The sequence below is a fragment of the Papio anubis genome, chromosome 1 (assembly GCF_008728515.1).
Source record: "Papio anubis isolate 15944 chromosome 1, Panubis1.0, whole genome shotgun sequence".
NCBI classification, from domain to species: Eukaryota; Metazoa; Chordata; class Mammalia; order Primates; family Cercopithecidae; genus Papio; species Papio anubis.
Genome location: NC_044976.1, coordinates 112,316,291 through 112,336,383, shown reverse-complemented (window position 1 = coordinate 112,336,383; position 20,093 = coordinate 112,316,291). Strand labels below are relative to the sequence as shown.

At 42.7% G+C, this 20,093-nt stretch overlaps 2 protein-coding genes across 8 annotated transcripts in view; both read right to left on the bottom strand.

Moving 5' to 3' along the window:
• Positions 1-1,015: 1,015 nt before the first annotated feature.
• On the bottom strand, positions 1,016-4,470 carry OLFML3 (olfactomedin like 3). Its single transcript, XM_003892426.4, has 3 exons — positions 3,629-4,470; positions 2,648-2,933; positions 1,016-2,317 (listed from the first exon to the last, which is right to left on the bottom strand). The coding sequence occupies exons 1-3, from the start codon at positions 3,740-3,742 to the stop codon at positions 1,497-1,499; spliced, it is 1,221 nt and encodes a 406-aa protein (XP_003892475.1). The 5' UTR covers positions 3,743-4,470; the 3' UTR covers positions 1,016-1,496.
• Positions 4,471-5,487: 1,017 nt separating this feature from the next.
• HIPK1 (homeodomain interacting protein kinase 1) overlaps positions 5,488-20,093 on the bottom strand; it is a 46,909-nt gene continuing 32,303 nt past the window's right edge. For 2 of the 7 annotated variants that reach the window (XM_021922359.2, XM_031655370.1), the window contains exons 10-16: positions 19,811-19,945; positions 17,044-17,186; positions 15,370-15,552; positions 14,675-14,881; positions 13,128-13,369; positions 11,355-11,485; positions 5,488-10,305 (exon numbers count right to left, since the gene is read on the bottom strand). In XM_021922359.2, the coding sequence (XP_021778051.1) occupies positions 9,817-10,305; positions 11,355-11,485; positions 13,128-13,369; positions 14,675-14,881; positions 15,370-15,552; positions 17,044-17,186; positions 19,811-19,945 (1,530 nt within the window). In that variant the 3' untranslated portion in view covers positions 5,488-9,816. Of the gene's footprint in view, positions 10,306-10,653; positions 10,713-11,354; positions 11,486-13,127; positions 13,370-14,674; positions 14,882-15,369; positions 15,553-17,043; positions 17,187-19,810; positions 19,946-20,093 lie in introns of all 7 variants that reach the window. The other 5 variants (XM_021922361.2, XM_021922377.2, XM_009215821.2 and 2 more) reach the window with 5 other exon arrangements.

Genomic DNA, 20,093 nt, shown 5'->3' with positions numbered 1-20,093 from the left:
AGAAGGCTGTGCCCCTTCCCCGCACTTGGCTAGGGCAAATAACCAAGAGGACCCCCAGGGCTGCCTGAGGTGGACTCCTCATAAAAGCAGTGGATCCTGCCCATCAGCCAGCCTTGCCCCTGCACGCTGAGCACGAAGCAGTGAGGGTGAGGCCGGGGTGCGAGCCTGGTGCAGAAATCAGCAGATTCCTGGAGACTGGAGTCCAAAGCCCGGAGCCTTCCTCCTCCTCTCCCTTCTCCCTTCCCCAGATTACCCTCTGCAATCCAACACCAGAGGCCAGGGTATGGGCCAGAGAGGGTTAGGTTTCCAGAAGTCCTGACGGGTTCCGGCCAGGTTCAGGGCTGGAGTGGGTAGGTGAGGGTGATGAGGGTGGAGAAGAGGAAAGCAGGAATAGGCTGCGGACCGGGTAAGGCCAACATCTGGGACACGGTCACTGCCCCTCCTCCCTGCCCAAACCGCAGACGCTGTGGCAGCAGGAAAATCAGAGCAGTGTAGACCAAGAACGATTGTGCAACCTGGCCCTGCAGGAGCGCAACGCTGGAGGTGGGAGTGGAGAGGTCTGGGGTGCGGGGCAGAGTCCGCTTTAGAGGAGAAACTTCAGTTCTTAACTAAAAACACAGGCAGGCATTCAGGGCTCTGGTTTCCACCCTAGACTGCAATGCAACTAACATCCATTTTGTACTTCAAAATCCTCTGAGAATCGGAATTGGAAGCTCTGCCCTGGGCCCCAGTGTCTCCCAGTCAGAGACACGGTGCCACTGAGGTTCTGGGATGGCTGCTGTGGATTGGCTGCTGTGGATGGCAGTGGGTGTGGAAGGAGGCCTTTCGCCCAGCCTCCTAAAGTGGCGGGATTCTGCCGCTTCCCCCAGGCGCCTCACTGTAAACTCTTCCTCAGCAAAGGGAGCCCAGCCAAGTCCTTAATATGGCTCAAGGAGTGCGGATGGGTTGGGAGGGAGAAAATCCATGGTCAGGGGGAAGTTGGATCTGAGGGCTACCCAAACACACACAGGAGAGGAGTAGTGGATTTTCCTTTTAATGCAAAATGTTGCAATACAAAACTGTGGAGAAAGTCCTGTTCCTCAGGACACTGAAGGGAGGAGTGAGGAAGAGAGGGCAGAGCTGGACGTCTCCTCCTATTTCTCCCTCCCCAAGTCACTCTGAGGGCAAGAACACTGCTGCCTGCTCCTGGGGCCTGCCCCCATACAAGGTCAGTGCTCTGGGTCTGGGTCATCTTAGTCTGAAATTTGTTGACGTGGGGCAGGAGAGCAGGAGGGAACATTGAGGGTTTTGACTCTTTGAGCTCTACAAGGATTACTCAGGATCTGGGGTTCTGTATGAAACAAAGGAGCTGCAAGAATTTGATTGCCATTGGCTAAAAATGTAGAGGATTTGAGCCACAACTGGCCCACATTTGAAGAATGAGGAACAGGAAATTTAGTGGGGATATAATATAAATGTATGGGAGTAAGAAAGATGCAAAAAACAAGGCTAGCTCCTCAAACCTCCTCCTCTTTCTTCCTCATCTCCAGCTTATAGACAATCTGGTAGCCATCATCCCAGGCATAGAGCTGGCGTTCTCGGGGATTATAGCGGAGGCTGGCATGGGCACCATATCTGCGGGGAAAATAAGGGAGTGCTGCCCGTTCAGGGGTCAGGGTGCCGCTGGCATCAAAGGAGCACTGGATGCGGGCCCGACTGGCAGGACGGGTGTTATAGACGACATAGAGGGTCCCACAGATGACAAAGGCAGCCTCAGCATTCTCTCTGGGACATGGTGTGTCCCACTGCTGCTCTGTGTCCAGTGTCTGTGGATCTAACTTGGCCAGACACAAGTGCCTGTCATCCTCTCGGGTGGCATAGACAGCCCAAAGACCTTCCTCATCAGCTGCCAGGTCGATGTAGGTGTCTGCTGTCAGGCCGTATGGGGGAATCAACCCCTCTGCTGGGAATACTGAGCTGTCCACCACTGTCCGGTTTGCCAGGTGGAATTTGATGAGCTGCAAAGTGTTCTCCAGCTCACCATCCCCGCCAGGTCTTCCAGGAGGCCTCCGGGCAAAATAAAGAAAGCCACCATATACCAGCTGCCCTGTGCCTACCCAGGGAAAGGGCACCCGGACTCGGGAAGCTTTCCGGGCAGCCATGGCAAGGGTGAAGTCACGCAGCCTTGGGAAGACAAAGGCTGTGTCATTCTGTGTCCCATCTAACACGTAGATCTTCTCTGTTTGCCCCAGTGGATCCTTGGTCCACAGACCAGCTGGGCCACCAAATCGCTTCAGAATCTTCATTGATCTCACTTGAGAGATTGTGTAGCCACAGTCTGATGAGAAAAGCACAGGAAAAGGAAATAGAGGCAAGAATTAGATGCCTCCAGCAGGAACTCCCCCAGGGTGGGCGATCTGGAGAATAGTGAGCATTTGCCCAGTGGATGCCTCCACTCTTAGGGAGAATTGAGAAAGAGCGGGTACCACAGCGGCCTGGATCCCCAGAACCTCTCCTTAATAGACCTGGCATTACAGAGGTTTCCCTGAAACAGATTCCAGAAGACAGAGCCACAATGGACTGGGACAAAGAGGAAAAAAGAGTAAGAAGCTAGGAAGGAAGAGTATCAGTTCTGAGAGATTTAGGGGCCTGCTTTTAGATCATTTACCTGTCACCATATCATACTTCTCATTTCTTCTTCCCTTGCCTTTGGTCCCAGGGCCTCCAGTCACCTTCTCATCAAACTCTACACAGGGCAGAGCTGGGTTCTGGGTCTCCAGATAGTCCACCTCCCGCTCCAGACGATCCACTCTCCCGGAGATGGTGTCAGCCTCAGTTCTGAGTGCCTCCCGCTCCTTCTCTGCCACCTCCAGCAGTGGCAGCATCTTGTTCTTGAAGTCCCGCAGCTCAGCAGCATGCCGACTACTCTGGTCCTGGCACTGGGCCAGCCGTTCCTGAAGGGATGGGGGATCAGGAGGGAGGCTGCAGGGTTACAACTCCCAGGCAGGGAGAGGCCCAACTCGGGAGTCAGGAATGGGAAAAAAAGAGAAAACTCAGCCAGGCTTCAATATCCCCTTCCATTCCTGCAGAAAAGGAAACCAGATGTGCAGAGGTGCTAAATGTGTAAAGAGCCTAACTGAGATTCACCTAGGCCCCTACCCCGACTCCATGTCCTCCAGCCCGCGTTCTCTGTGAGCAGTGCCACTGAGTCACCTGAGCCTCTAGGCAGGTCTAAGCGCATGAAGGTGTGAAGAGGTCTCTGCTCCCTTAGCAATTATCCTCTGGGAACTAAAATGCTACAGATCTCAACCTGTTAAAAAGACAGGAAATTATAGATTCCCTGGGAACCTCCAACTTCAACAGAATCATCAGCTCCTCCGGAGATGCAGCCCCACAATCTTGGTTCTCGTTTCCACTCTGCCCCCTTATTCTGTCTAATCCCAGAGTTAAAACACAAAAGTCTATTTGCTTTGGAATTGTTCTATGTGGGGAAAGAGGAGGGCTTGTCATTCTGAAGGTCCTCTTATTAAGGGAGAATTTTCTGTAGAGTCTTACAGAGCCCTTTCTTGTTATCCCCAGATCCCTAACAAACTGGTTGAACCAATAGACCTGGAATCCTTCTAGGCTGGGCTAGAAGGGGGTCCCTCACCTCTAAAGCAGCTAGTCGGCGTTCCATGTACTCCACCAGGTGGTGCTGCTGTCCTTGAAGGGGTCCCGACCATGACAAAAGGAAGAAGATGAGGAGAGGGGTGCTGGGCCCCATGGCAGCCGGGAGAGTGGTGCCAGAGTAGAAGGAACTTACAGTCGGCCTCCTCCCCTCAAGCCTGAGGGTTAGCTTTGGAGGCGGGTTGGGGGCGGTGCCTTCTCTCTTTCTGATCTCTGGGTCTCTCTCACTACTCTGGAATGCTTTCAGTCTCTTTACAATCCCCACCCCCTCCTTTCCGCCAGGATTGATCAAACACAGATGGCCCCATTGCACAGCAGCCAGAAGCCTTAACCACCTCCCGCCCCTAGGCTGTAGGCTCCCCTGGAGGGGAAAGAGATGGAAACCCAAAGGCAGAGGCCTCTGGGCAGTCAAGCAGGAAAGCTAGCTGCAGGAAGCAGAGACCCCAGAGAAAACTCAGCAAACGCCATTCCTGTTTCAGGAAAGTTTCACCAGTGGTGACTTAAGAAACTGACATCTTTCATTAATCCTTCCCTTCCCTGCAATGAGTGGGTTGTTTTCAGCCTTGTTCAGTAGAAGCTCGAAGCTGGGGAGGTGAGATTTGAGGGGAGGAAGCAGGAAAAAAAAGGCCCAAGTGGTCAAGCCCAACTTATTCTAAAGCTCATTGGCGCCACCTTGTGCTAAGCACCTAGTGTCATCTCTCATGATTAATATAGAAACTAAGGCTTAGACTCACCCCACGAGGAAAATTTTCCACAAAAGCCAAATATATTGAATTTACAGGGGTTTTCACCACTAAAATGCAGATTTCCCCCAAGACTATCCAATTACTACTTTGGATAGGCTTGGATTGGCTATGCAAATATCTCTCTGATTTAGCCCAAGAAGAAAATATAACTCAGATTAAAAAAAAAAAAAAAAAGAGGTCACTGAGAAGTTAGTAAATTAACTCTTGATTGTCTGGAAGTAAGGCTGACAGCAGCGCTGTTTTTCATGGCTTTCCTTTGCTTGAAAGAGGCCAGGTATATTCTCTCACCAAAACTGAGGAGTGTTCAATGAGTTCACATTAATTTACTATACATTCATTTATTGTGGGGGGGGGCAGAATCTGAAATACATATACATATATGTATGTTGTTGCAGTCTAAATCAGTGTATTCTGACCCCCTTACTACTGGGAGAAAAGACTGTTGGTTATTTCTCTCGGTTGTGGTCCAAAAGGGTATTTCTGAGTGTTTCTCATTTCTATACCCCAACTAAGGCTGCAGGAGCATCCGAAATGAATTAATGGCCACCATAAGGTAGACATGGCCTGACACACAGGTCAAAAAAAAAAGAAAAATCAAAGAGAGCATTTACTCAGAGACCTGCAGTCGTTAATCCAAACAACCCCCTATTTCTTTATCGGGAGAAATCCTACTCACTTTAGAATCAAGAGAATCTGACAGAGAGGTTCCTTCTCTAAAAAGGACCATGACTCTTAACGGTACAGCTTGAAAGGAGGGGAAAAATAGCAGCTTCCTGTGGTGACTCATCTTTTCATTCTGCTACTGCTATTTGGCAAAATACACTAGGAAACAAAGCTTAATTAGCCTGTCTCAGATGTCTTCTACCTCTTTCAAAGTGTCAGATCCAGATGATGTGAAGTAAGGGCCCTGGACACTGCATTCTTGGGAAGTATTCCCTGCCAAACCCTATTCATTTCCAGTATGGAGATTTGTATGAAGAATGAAATTGTCTCTAGTACTCTACTGATGTTCAAATATAATATGCTTAGCCACTTTCAAAGACGTCATTTATTGATCCCCTTTATATCCTATAACAGAAGTCAAAAACAGCCACGATTCAGAAAATTTACCCATTTTATTGATGCATTACAATTGCTCTACATTTTACCATATTATGTAGAAAATACTGAAAATACAAGCTACTTTGTAAAACCAAAGACAAACATTGAATCCAAAGATAAACTATGTTTTACACAATGGACCCTTTTCCCATAGTTAGTATTAAATTTTAAATATCTATTTCTTTTGTTAAAATGATTATTTTACATACTCCCTAAGTACATCTGCATTACAAACATAGCTCAGTAATTCTCAGAAACTATCTGTTTCTAGAGGCTTGTTGTAAAAGAAAGCGCACAACCAAAAAAAGGGAGAAAGCAAAAAGAGTTTAAATCACACACAATAACTAGCATATCAAATACATTTAATAAAGTAGGAATTCCATTGCAATATCAAGGATTCAAAGCAGAAATACTAACATTACATATAATGTACATATAATGTACTGCTACATGTAGTGAGATTATTTTTCAAGCTGAATTGAAACCACACATTATATAAAGTTTAGCAACAAACAACCATGTAGACATGCTGCACCATCTATCAGTTTAAAAAAAAAAAAATCAAAATAGGAAGCAGGCTCGGGCCACTCCTGTCACTGAGAGGCAATTTCATTTCCTATCCTAAAACAAACCATCTCAACTAGTGAATTTTTGCATAATAATGCTGAATAAAACACACATTACTGTGCTTGCCTGGCCAAGGGCAGTCAAGCTTAGCCCCTCTAGTGGAGGACAATGGATGAGCAATCACAAAAGCAGGCTCAGAATGGCCAGAACTGTTTGAAACGGAGTTCTTATTCCTGGGGTTGGTATTTCAGCTGAGCACTGAAAATAATATCACCTCCTGGGAGCTATTAAAAACTCTGGAGTGACCAAGTGTCCCTATGAACCCAGAGTGGCTACACTGAACCCTTCCCCGCTTCTTCTCTCACCTGGAAAGGAAGAAGCTGGAAATGCAAGTTCGGAGAGAGGACTTAAAGCCTTAAGCTGGTTGGAGGTCAGGTCACTGTGACCCAGGCCAGCTGCTCACTAAATTCACCGGGCTTCCTCCCTTCCTGTCAGGGCCAACAATGTTAAGCCCCAGGGACAGAATCTAAAGCCACATTGAGCACATACATACACATTCAGCAGACACAGGTGGATTTTTATGTTGGAAAATCGGAAATGCCAGTTTGCAGACGAAGACTGAAAAATCTCTAAAGTTTTTAAAGCCACACACTGCTAGTCAAGTGATTAACGTAACAATACAAGCTCTTGGTATTATCCTTTTCTGTGGAGTTTAGACTCCTATCTTAAGTGGTATCTTATTGGACTGGGGGCAGGAATGTGGTTTGGTTTTGTTTCCTGCATCTCATTTCTTACAAAAACAACAAATCTTGTCCCTTATAGAAAAAAGACAAGGAACAAAAAAATTTGTCCTTTAGAAACCAGACCTGTGTTCCAACAAGAAAATCAGAATGTGCTTGGCAAAAAGGAGACACAAAGATCACACATGTTGACCAGAAAACTGTATGACACTAGTGACAGAAATTATACAAACTGCTTGGCTATCTTGACCAATATAGTGCTGAAAACACAACTCAATATAATGATTTTTAAAAATAAAGAAAACACAACATGTTCCTGGTAGGCTGTACTGACTACCTGCCCCATCTTGGAAGCCCTTACTCCTTACAATGAAGAAACTCCAAATACTTTGACAGCTCCTCGGTGTTCAACCTGGTACAGAGCTGGCTGACCAGGCTCTATGAAATCTCCCATCTCCATCCTGCACCTCCTTGACACCATCTCTATCTACATAGAACCAGTCCTAAAATTATATCTCAAATATATCATTTTCAATTCAGATGGAACACACCTGTATTTTAGGATTAACCTTCTTTCCCCAAATCCTTTATGGGCAGGAATGTCCCCATCCCCAGTACCTTCTACTTGACCCAGATCCGTGCAGGAGCTGAGAGTACCAGGACAATTTCACAGCTTGAAGGGCCCCAAGACTCTACAAGCTGTTAAAAAAGAAACCTCAAAAGCCTCAATGACTCAACAGGCTTTGGTTCCTTCTCTATATTCTTCACCAGCTAAGAAACCTTTCTGTGAGCTCCTTGTCACCAGCGGCACCACAAAACTCCTCCTCATAGTGTGGGGACATGGTAAGCAATACAATAGGCTCTTTGGTATAAACTCATCTGTTATATGTTTTTTCAACAAGCAAATATTTTACTAGGAATGTCAACTATTTGCAGGAAGGACTGCCACATGGGAAAAGGAAAAAAAATTCATTCTAAAAGTGATTGCACATACTTTAAAAGAATGCATATTTAATATTGGCTTGACTCCTCTCACCTGCTTCCTGAATTCTCACAGAAGCAAGGTAGCAATGCACAGTGAGAGAGCCACATGGGGAAAATGCTTCTGTGAGAACTCAGCTGAGAATCCAAAATGGAAAGGGGTAGAGGTGGTGGTAAAGGAGAAAAGCTGCTGTTTTTATTTTTCAATGTTGGCAGGGAAACTGAGAACGATGCATTTACACAACACAGCTACTAATCCTGTTCTGATAAATCCCGTGAACAACTTAGGGTCCCCGGGGGCTTGCTGGTCCATCCTAAGGCAAGCTCACTGTAAACTCTATTAACCACTACATTATCATATAAGGCACTACAATAAGGGAAGGAGGGAGAAAGGGAAGGAAGAGACACACACTGAAAAACTCCTCACCAGACACACCTGTGCAAAACAATTCCAAGGGTCTCCTCTCCTTGCAGGCAATGCCCCTGCTCATTCAGCACTACAGTAATATGCTCTAATATAATTGCAATTAGTTCACATACATTCCAACAAGTATCAGTTCATTTTGGTTTAAATACAACGGGGACATCAATCCATCTCCCGGATAACACTGGAGGATCACATACACACTAAGTACACAATTCAAGTGTAATCACTACACATTTGATTACAAATAACATTTTGGGTTAGCAGGAAAAATTGCTTGTTATATTTTTCTAATCAATATGTACATATTTAATTATGTAAAATATTAAAACACCACCATTACAAAACTTCTAAAATATTTTTAAATTCAGTAATAAATTTTTAAAATATTTTTTGCAATTCCTACATGCACTTATTGTATAAGTCTTAATAAGAGAGCATTCAATTTGCTGCTGGCATACAAAGGAAGCTACTTTAAAGTATAAAAGCTATACACAAGAAATGTTCTTATCTGGTTTCAGGTTTTTTTAGCTTTCTCCCCAAACAAATCACATAAAATAGAAGGGAGAGATGAGCAAAACACAGAGGTGTAATATTGAAAATTCATACTAATCTTTAGGCAAAGCTCATCAATGCCAGTATCTCATAATAGACAGAGATTTTGCATATAATAAAACCACCACCACCGTATAATAATAACCACCTTAATGGCTTTTACAATAAAAAAATTTAAGCTGAATCAGAGAGAGAAAGACTTTTAAAAAATAATTTAAAAAAGAATTCATGGTGCTTCATTTAAAAAGAATACTTGGTGTTTTCACATAGATATGGATTCTCTCACATTAAGTTACCAGCAAATGGTGAGCTGCCTTTTAAACACTACTTTATAACACACACAGGAGCAATTGAGAGAATCCCAATAGTAACATAGAGTAATACGTAACCAGTTTTGCAAAAATAACAATTACCCATTAAGTATAATATGACATTAAAACAAAACTGAAACTCTGTAAGTTTAAATGTCCAATAAACAAAGATGAGATTTTGAGGAGAAATGCCTGATAGTAAAAATACAGACTTGTGTAAGCTGCTTTTAAAATAAAATAGGCAAGTAAGTCTGAGTTTATAAACAAACAAAAAGTAATGATTTTTCTTTTCTTGTCATCAGATTTCAACTCCTTCTATCAGCATTTTTCCTGACCAGCAATCACAATAACACAAAATGAAATAAAGAGGGGCTTCACTTGTTTTTAAAAGCATTTATAGAAATCAAGTCAGAGAGACAAAATATTTTTCAGAGGGTAACTTCACAACAATCTCTCTTCCTTGGTAACTGCAGAAGATGGGCATCTGAACTCTTCCAAGTACCAAAATTGCTGTCACAAAAATAAAGAATTTAAAAATAGGGCAAACTTTGGGAGACTACAACAATGCAGTCAACACTGAGACAGGTTCCCCCAGAGAAAAACTTTCTGCTTCAGTGGGCCCCTGCAGAACAAGTTGCTGGCTAAGAAGTTTCAAGAGGGTAAGGGAGGATCTCACCATAGCCCAATATTAAGAACTCAGGGCCAGGAGAAGGTAGCCATGACTCCTCCTCCCTCATGCTCACCAACTATAAGTAGGAATACTGGCTGATCTTGGTAGGACTCAGCGGGTATCCAGTGTAAATTGTTGAGCCTCGGGAAGACCCAATGTACGACTGAGTGGCAAACTGGTGTTGGTACTGAGCAGGGGCCACGCTGGCAGAAGTGAGGAGGCTGGGCCCAACACTGACAGGGACCTGGTGCACCAAAGTGCTAGGGTGAGTGGTATAGGCTGCAGCATGCCTTGAGGAACCCTGTGGGGAGAAAAGATGCGCAATGGAGCTGGTTGAGCCCAGTGCAGCAGCAGAAGTGGGGGCAGCATACGTATACAGATGAGCCTGGCTTGGCAGGTGAGCAGGGGCTGGGGCAAGGTGTGGGTGCCCCGTCGAGTGTAGTGGGCTGCCATGCTGGAAGGTGTAGGGGGCTTGGGAGAGAGGGGCCACAAACGCCTGCTGCCTGCGGGGGGCTGGGTTGCTGCTTCTCTCCTGCGAGGCTGGAGCCGCCGATGACTGCTGGTTCTGGAAGAAAGAAGGAAGTGAGGAATCTTGAGGTCACTCTGGTTCAGGGCACGAAAGGCCAAGTTAAGAGCTCAGGTCCTGACTTGTACTGTTTCCGAATGGGTATAGCACATAATCTCCCAGACTGGCATTGAATGCTGTCAGAAATCAGCCACCCCTCCCTCTGCCTCTTAGCAAGATAGATCCTAACCTGGCTCAGGTAACAGCAGTTTGCTTATAAGTATGACAGGAAGAGGGAGAATCAAGAGATCACAGGGTTCCCCACTCCTGCAATTTAATAACTGGTGACTCAACTCACCCTATTCTGGCATCAGTAAATTTGAATTTTTCCTAACCTTTATTTCTTACCATTGCTTTCTTTTGTTCTTCTCCTCTAAGTTCTTCATACCCCTCTTGAAATGTGGAGCCTAAAACACATACACTAACTCAAACTTACATTTTCACTTGCATGTGCTCTCACACACTCTCATATTGAACTTTCTCACTACTGGTGGACATCATACAAGCAATTGAATTTTAGCCTCTAAGAATGAACACAAATAAAGTAATGAGAGAAGTAGAAGGGTGGGTTGGGGCAGGGGATGTTCGGAGAGTGGGGAAGTCCCAAATCCCAGACTTCAGCAACAAGCAGGACCTAGAACCAGTTGAATTTGGTGGCCAGTGAGCTTTTCAGTCTCTTGACTCAAGTAAACAAGGTAAGGATCAGCTTACTTATGGCCTGAGGGATAAAGAGAATCTGGTCTCAAAGCATACGCCTATCACTGACATGGTTAAACTTCCCACGCTCTTTCTAAATCCCAGACGTTTCTCTAACCTTCCATGGTAGACTTAGGGAGGTTTGATGGAAAACCTAGAATGTACATCCCAAACACAAAGAGTGAATGATGAGATGCAGCACATGCGGTACGACGTAAGCCATAGAACACAACATTGTTTGACACAAAAGGGGCTTCATTTGGCTTTATTCAGCATCCAGCCAGAAGCAGGGTTCTCCAGAAAGTAACAACAGTGCAGGGCCCAAAGAGAAGGCAGTAGCCCGTAGCGCTTACCTGGCTAAGATTGAGTGGCTGTGCTGCACCGGTCCCCCCGCGTTGAGCTCGATACCCTGTGGGGGTGATACAGCATCCAGATGACTGCCCACTCACTGAAGCTACTGGCTTGGTCTTATTGCTCAGGAGACCTAAAAAAGCATCAGGCTTAATAGTTATGAGTAGACATCACTGAGCTAACCTCAGATGGCATCATATTAATTAGTCCACATTTGTATGCAGTTTGCAAGCGTTAAGGTCTCATGTATGTCTTAATTCCTCAATTCTATTTACCCCAGAAGAAAATAACCTGTATCACCCATTTCTTTTCTGTCTTGGCACAAATCTCCACATAGAAGATTTGTTCACTTAAATCAATATTATAAATATTATAATATTGATTATATACAATAATATAATATTGTTATATACAAGGAAGGACTGGAAATACAAATATGCTAAGACACCGTCCCTCTCTCTAAGAGTTTATAGTTTTATGTAGGAAGGGATTAAACAAGCACAGAAATGACAATATGAAGCTGAGAAAGCTATTGGTAATTCTTAGGATATTAAAGTGTCAAGAGGGTTTAAAAGAAGGCAAACTTATATCTTGGGCACTTAACTGGCTTCAAATTCTAAGAAATTACAGGACAGCTGAATGTGAAATTTTGCTTGCTTCTGTGTTCCCATTAGGAAAACCAGAGCATCTATTCAGTGTTTCATGTGATAGCCTATATTCTCTGGACCCAAGAGCGCATGGAGGTCCTAATAATTCTGTTCAGTAGCCTGGCATCAGGAAGCTCTCTCCCTTGTCTGCAATGGGACAACTGTCTACTTCTGAAAAGAATCATACAGAGGCGTAACACAATACCCTCAAATTATAACCCTGTTTACGTCTATGGCAGTAAGATAATACACAATAAAACATAATTTTTACAGGTATGGCCCAGGTTTATGTTGATACCTGAACTTCACCAACCCCTTTCTTGGTATGAAGTTGTCACTGAAAAGCAGCTACCTTGACAAGACTACATTGCCTGGCTCACTTGCATCTAGGTGGGGCCATGTGAGAAGTATTCACTATTTCCACTTATTTCCAGGCTAAAGAGATTAAAACATGTGTGTGCCTCCTTCAAACTTTCTCCTTCTGACTGGATGCTCAGGAATCAAACACTTGTACCAAGAAGTTATATGAGAGAGAAGTAAAATTCTACTATGTTATGCTACAAAAATCTAGGATTTGTTACTGCAGCTATTACCCAACTAACACAATAACTGAACCAGGGAGCCTAAGTCCAGTATCTATCAGAGCAAAGAAGATGGAAGTAATTGGGTTGGTAATAAAACCAACAAAAGCATCACTGCTATGACACTGGGTGAGAAAAAAAATCTTAAGAATATAACTGTTTTCCAAAACACTTTTGTAGTCATTTTCAGTATTATCAAGTCCTGTCTACATCTCGATTGCCAAATTCAAATCATCTATGGCAAACCTAATTGCCTAATACTTCTGGCAATATCACAGGTCTTGTCTGCTTTCTCCCATCAGCACTGAATGTGTTTCTGAAACTACAATCTCATTTGTGCATTAATCCAAGCAAAATAAACACAGGAAGATAAAGTGATGGCCAAAAATAATTTCACATTGTGCAGGGAACTGATTTCTGAATTAAGGACTCTTTAAGAATGTCTACACCACTGGTCTCTACCACTAACATAAGTGGATTATGGCAAAATATTTAAGCATACACACATCAAAGGAGAATTCAACTCAAGTTGTGAAGATACACTTACCTGAGGCCTGGGTTGCTACAGTGCAGTCACCAAGCTGAGTTTTCAGTGGAGGCACAATGATGGTGCGGGTGCCAGTGCCATCTGCCACAACTCTGCCAGGCCCCTCCAAAACGGGTCCACTATTGCCTCGGAGAGCACTCAGGGTATCAGTGGAATAAGGGCTGCTCAAAGAAGAGTCAGAGTCTGGAGAATCATTGACAGTGACATAACTGATGACATTAGACCTTGGCTTCAGGCTAGAGCTGAGGAAAAGAAAAATACATGAAAATTGAATTGTTCTTTTTTGTGTGTGTGACAGGGTCTTGTTCTGTCACCCAGGCTAGAGTGCAGTGGAGTGATCACAGTTCGCTGCAACCTCAACCTCCTGGGCTCAAGCTATCCTCCCATCTTAGCCTCCCAAGTAGCTGGGACTACAGGTGTGTACCACCATGCCCAACTGTTTTTATCTTTTGTAGTGATGAGATCTCATGATGTTTCCCAGGCTGGTCTCAAATTCCTGGGCTCAAGTGATTTCCCGCTTTGGCCTCCCAAAGTGCTAGGATTACAGGCATGAGCCACCATACTGAGCTTCAATTGCCCTTTTAAGCAATGTTTCTTAGATGATCTGTCTCTGGTTCTCCCATGATAACAATGATGATAAAGATGGTAATAATAACGGTAATATTAGCAGCAGTTAACTTCTGAGTACTTATGTATCAAGCACTACTCTCATGCTCTACATACATCTCACTGAATCCTTACAACAATCCTATGAAGTAGGTACTATTAACACCATTTTGCAAATGAGGGAACTAAGGAATATGGAGATGAGGAACTTGCCCAGGGTCACACAAGAAGTGATGAGTGTTGAAGACAGGATTCAGACCCAGGACAGAATGACTTCAGAGTCCACACCTCTAACACTTCCTGTATATTGCTTCTACCATCTTACAATTGGCCCTTTTGAACTAACAGGCTCTAAATTCATTCTAAATTTTCTCTTCCAAGTTCACTTAAACTTCATTTATGTATGACTCTGTAAAGTCTCCTAAGTTACTTTCATGTGTGAATCCTACCTTCTTAGGTAAAAGCAAGAAGTCATTCCCTCTTCTGTATGCCCAACACCAAAAGCCCCATCGAAGGCTATGCTTCCAAAATACCTTTTTCTTCGGCCCTTTTTTTGGGATGGGGTGGAAGGGGACGCAGTCTTGCTCTGTCACTCAGGCTGGAGTACAGTGGCACGATCTCAGCTCACTGCAACCTCTGCCTCCTGGGTTCAAGTGATTCTCCTGCCTCAGCCTCCCGAGTAGCTGGGATACAAACATGTGCTACCACACCCTGCTAATTTTTATATGTTGAGTAGAGATAGGGTGTTGCCATGTTGGCCAGGCTGGTCTTGAACTCCTGACCTCAAGTGATCTTCTGGCCTCAACCTCCCAAAGTGCTGGGATTACAGGCGTGAGCCACCGTGCCCGGCTGGTCCTTTCTTTCACAGGCCAAACTGGGCCCACTTGCCTGAAGCCAACAGTCTAAGACCAACAGAGCCAGGAACCATTCACTTATCTTACCTACTGGGCTTGTATTTGTTGTCCTCTTCCTCATCAGTGTCACTTCGGATAGTGATGACACTCACAGGAGGGCTGGGAGTATCTGGAATGATGATGGGCTGATGCTGATCTTGGACAGGGACTAAGGAATTATAAGAAGATGTGGTGCGGAGGGGACTGCTCCCAACCAGAGAATAGACTTGGGAAGGCAGAACATCTAGAGAGGACCTGTAGGAAAAGTTCACATGGAAAGATTATTCAGTTCTTGGCCTTCCAAATTGTACATCTTTTCCCCAGACTGCTTTCCAATTTACTCATTGATTCCTTTTTACATAATCATTAAGCAAATACATTTAACTATACAAGTTCCAATGAAAATAAGCACCATGCTGGCAAGAGTTTCAGGGACAAGAACACCAAAATACAAGACATTTTACTTTTGTAAGTCCTTTATCCCAGGACTAAATTTCACTCTGTAAAGTAAAATAAAAGCATCATAAAATGCCCCAGATTCAAAGTGGCAGCAGAGAGAAAGGACCATCATAACCAGGACACACCTGGTGTACATGTGCAGATGAAATGATTTGCTCTTTCTCAATTTGGCAGCTACTTGCTGCTTCATATCTATATGATATGTCTATAAAATATTCCAAATGCAAGGCAACATATCTCTCAAATTGGCACAGTTTTAACTATCAGCTGTAACACAGACTCACTTGGAAGAGACTGGAGCTGACTGCTTATTCTTCTTCGAAGGGAGGGAACTGGATTGCTGTTGTCTGACAACATGGGCAACACCAACATTCAGAGGCTGAGCAGTGGCCAGTGTCACATGGTTAGTCAGCAAGGATGGCTGCTGCATGATAGTGCTGTACTGGTTGCCATGAGAGTGGGCATTCCTGTACCAACAGAAAGAAAGAGAGAAGAGTGAATTCCAAAACCACTGAAGAATCAGGACCAAACAGACATCAAAAGCAATTAGCCAAAATGCAGCTGCATTTTATTTTTTTAAAGTTGAGTACCTACCATCTGATAAGGGATTAATAACCAGAATATGTAAGCAGCTCAAACAACTCTATGGAAAAAAAATCTAATAATACGATCAAAAAATGGGCAAAATATTTGAATAGACATTTTCCATAAGATAACTTACAAATGACAAACAGGCATATGAAAAGGTGCTCAACATCTCTGATCATTAGAGAAATGCAGATCAAAACTGCAATAAGATATTATCTCACCCCAGTTAAAATGGCTTATATCCAAAAGACAAGCAATTATAAACGCTGCCAAGGATATGGAGAAAAGGGAACAACTGTACACAGTAGGAATGTAAGTTAGTACAACTATTATGGAGAACAGTTTGGAGGCTCCTGTAAAAACTAAAAATTGAGCTACCACACGATCCAGCAATCCCACTGCTGGGTATATACCCAAAAGAAAGGAAATAAGTATATCAAAGAGATAGCTGCACTCCTATGTTGCAGCACTGTTCACAGTAAGATCTGGAAGAAGCCTAAGCGTCCATCAACAGATGAATGGATAAAGAAAATGTGGTACATATACACAATGGAGTACTATTCAGCCACAAAAAGAATGAGATCCTGTCATTTGCAGCAACATGGATGGAACTCAAGTTCATTATGTTAAGTGAAATAAACCAGACACAGAAAGACAAACCACATGTTCTCACTTATTTACGAGATCTAAAAATCAAAACAATTTAATTCATGGACATAGAGAGTAGGATGGTTACCAGAGGCTGGTAAGAGTAGTGGAGGGTTAGTGAGGAGGTAGGGATGGTTAATGGGCACACACACACAAAAAAAGAATAAGACCTATTATTTAATAACACAATAGGTGACTACAGTCAGTAATAACTTAATTGTACATTTTAAAATGACTTAAAGAATGTAACTGGATTGTTTGTAACTCAAAGGATAAACGCTTGAGGGGATGGACACCCCATTCTCCATGATGTGCTTATTTCACATTGCATGCCTGTGTCAAAATATCTCATGTACCCCATAAACATACATACCTACTATGTAACCACAAAAATTAAAAATTAAAAAAAAGAAAAAAGGATTTTCATTATAAAAAATAAAGTTGGGGACCTAGATTATCAGGCTTTAGGATCTCACTGTATGGTTTCTAATCACTTAAGACTCTCTTTAAAAAATCTGGAAGAAATGATTCTTAAGAACCTATTGCTTTCCTATATTCAAAGTTTTCTTATAACACCATCTCCTAGCCTGATATGGGTTCTTAAAGGATTCCAACAGAGTCAAATTTTCCTTATTTTCTTACTAGTCTCTCCTTATTATCAAGTGCTCCCACCCTATGGGATCTGCCCTTACAAATCTCCCAGAGTAACACAGGACACTTGCCTCCAGTCGGCTAGCTGCTGGCCACTCCCCATGGCCTCTGGAATCATTGCTGTGGGCTGGACAGAGTTGTGTAGAGCTACCCCAGGCAACTGTTGCCAAGTTGAAGGCAGGAGAATTTGCTGAGTCCCTCCAGGCCACGCCTGCTGTAAGGAAACACACAAAAAAAATATCCAGACTTGATTCATTCTTGGCTTTTTCTTCTGTTTTTTTAAAGAAAGAAAAATTCATATCTTAAAAGAAGTTGCTTGTAGATTGTTAACTTGCAGAGATTAAAAAAGAAAAGTCAGAGGGGCTCAAAGCTACAAGTCTTATGAATGGGGAAAGAAAACATACTGCTTTCTTTCACCCACCCCCATAACCTGACCACCCTGGTATTAAAGAAAAGAAGATCCCTGCGGTTAAGAGCTTCTATTATACTGTAGAGAAAAGGAGTCTGAAGGTTCAGAGATAAGAGCTGGTTAAATGCTGGAGTTTTATTTTTGCAACAATTCTAAAATATATCCGTAGAAAGACTTAAGAGGACTCCCTGGAGATTAAAAATTTTTAATCTGACTGCCAATCAGATAAGATATCAGATCAATTCAACCCATAAAACAAAGGGCAGAGCTGTTCCCTTTTTTTCAAAGGGTAGTACTTGGAAAATGGAGCCAGATGTGGATGACCAAAGGCCTAATCCTTTTGGGAAAAAAATCTTACGCCAGCAAGAAAAAGCTAACCTCATCATTTATAGCCACATAATAGAATTTCAAAATAAGGCTAAAAGTAAGATCTTTGTGAAACAGATGCAGAAAGCACCATAATTTGTTTCTAATAGTTACCTAAAATATGTTTTTATGTATCATTTGCAGGAATATTTCCACATAAAAACCAATCACTACAAGAAAACATGATTTCTAGTTTTTAAAAAGCCATGTCACTTGCAATAAACTGAGCAACAAATGTTTTCTGTACTTCTTCCTCACAGAAATTCTGGCATTTTTTGAAAAAAAATGGAAACAGATTTGGAAGTTTCCTTTTTAAACTTGAATTCTGCAGTACGATTACCTACAATGCCTGGGTACATATGGTTCTGTTTCTTGAATTTCAAATTGCAAGGCCATCAACACACTGTTTTAAAAATATTTCTGCAAGTAACAGATCCACTTGTTACAAATACTGGTTCCAAACAAGAAGCCTTCAAAGCAGAGAAACTGCAAACACGTCTGCTACCATAAGCAGAATTTAAAACAAAACAAAACAAAACAAAAAATAAAAGAAGTATGTTAAGTCACACCATGCGTCTTTCCATAAGCCAACACCTGCACAAGACAAAGCATGTAGTTTAATACAAAGCAAGAAATAACATTCCAATGTGAGGCAGAAATCTGGCGTTCCAAGCGACGAACTGTTTTGACAGAGGAAGAACAAAAATATGCAAAGCTTAGCAAATGGCTAGTGCAAACTTAAGAGAAGCAGCAAAGGAGAAGTGTCAACTAGCATTCCAACCTCGAAACTACAGATGAGTGAGTTAAAACCAGCGGCTTCGATCAATCGAGTTGGAAATATATCTGACTCCCTCACACTCAGGTTTTATGCTCACAAGAAAATTAATCTGGAAGTGACAAAGACTTTTAAACTGAAAACCAAATTCCAACCAAAGTATGTTTCTGGAAGTGTTTTCACTCACATGAATACTTAAGAAACAACAAAAGAAATTTAAAGCAACTTTGAAAACAGAGAAATAACAGGATTCAATAGAGCCTTTCAGGTTTTTGGATGCTTACCTAATTTTAAATGTCAAATGATAAAATGCTGGATATCCAATAAATAATTCTAACTCCCTAAATAAACCAAAACACATCCAAAAAATCACTCTTAAGGTTACAAATCCTGAAACACACCTCAAAGTCTTGTTTGTTTTTTCTATCTCTAAGCCCAATACTACAACTGCAGCTATATTAAGTAACTATTCCCCGTGACTTTTAATAACAAAGATATTGTATTTGCATATGTATTTGCATAGTTTGTTGGCCATACTTTCAACCTTTGTATAAAGACCTATTTGTAAAATAATTAATTCCTCCCAAAACTCCTAAAAATGTGTTCACTTTTAATTTCAACCAACAATATGACCTCCAATATGATCTACATTCTAAAGGGAATATCTTTAAATGTAAGATATAAGCTGCCACTGATCATGAGTGGCAAAAAGAGCTATCTTCATGTGCCCATAGAAAGATGGTTAATATCAACTGATAATAAATTAAGAGCATCTTAAGCATTTCCACGTGCAGAAAAGTTTTAGAACCTTAAAACAGCAAAAAAAGGAGAAAGCTACCTTGCCAAGGAGTTCAATTTTGGCCATCCGGGTACCTGTAGCTGAGCCAAATTAAAGGCCACTTCCTTCATGCTCAAGGGTCAGAGGGTAAAAGATAAGGCAGAAAACAAGTAACAGTGTTGAAGCTCTTCTGAGGCTATATTGAGAGCTTTTATCACACTAGGCTGGCAAAGAAGAATCAAGGGATCTGGCTCCTTACAGAGCCATATAACCATCAGTCAGACAGTGCTACAGCAAATGTTGGGGAGGAAAACAATGAGACATTAAAAGATGTAGCAAGAACACAGCCACAAGATGGCACATGCTTCCATGCCCTCTGCAAAGACTAAGCTAAAAATTTTGTTTTGAAAAAAAACCAGAAAAAAACAGAACAAAAACATACAGGAAAAAACAAAAAAGAAAAAAACCAAAGAAACTCCGTTAGTAACACAATCAAGTGAGGGGAATTACCAGTACAGCAGCAGTCTGTTCAACCAGCGCCGGCCGGCCGGCTGCGCAGCTCAGAGTAAAGGGCACCGCATACTGCGGTGTGATGGTGGCTACTTGAGGGTGGAGAGTTGCTACCATTAGTGGTGTACAGCTTCCCTGAAACGTAGATTAGGCAGGTGAGTGAAACAAACACGGAGGCAGGACATCTGGATTCAGAAGGGTTCTCATTCCCCCCAAGTTATTACTGACAATGAACAGTAATTTGATAGCACCTAAAATGCATATACCAAACACGACTTTCCCC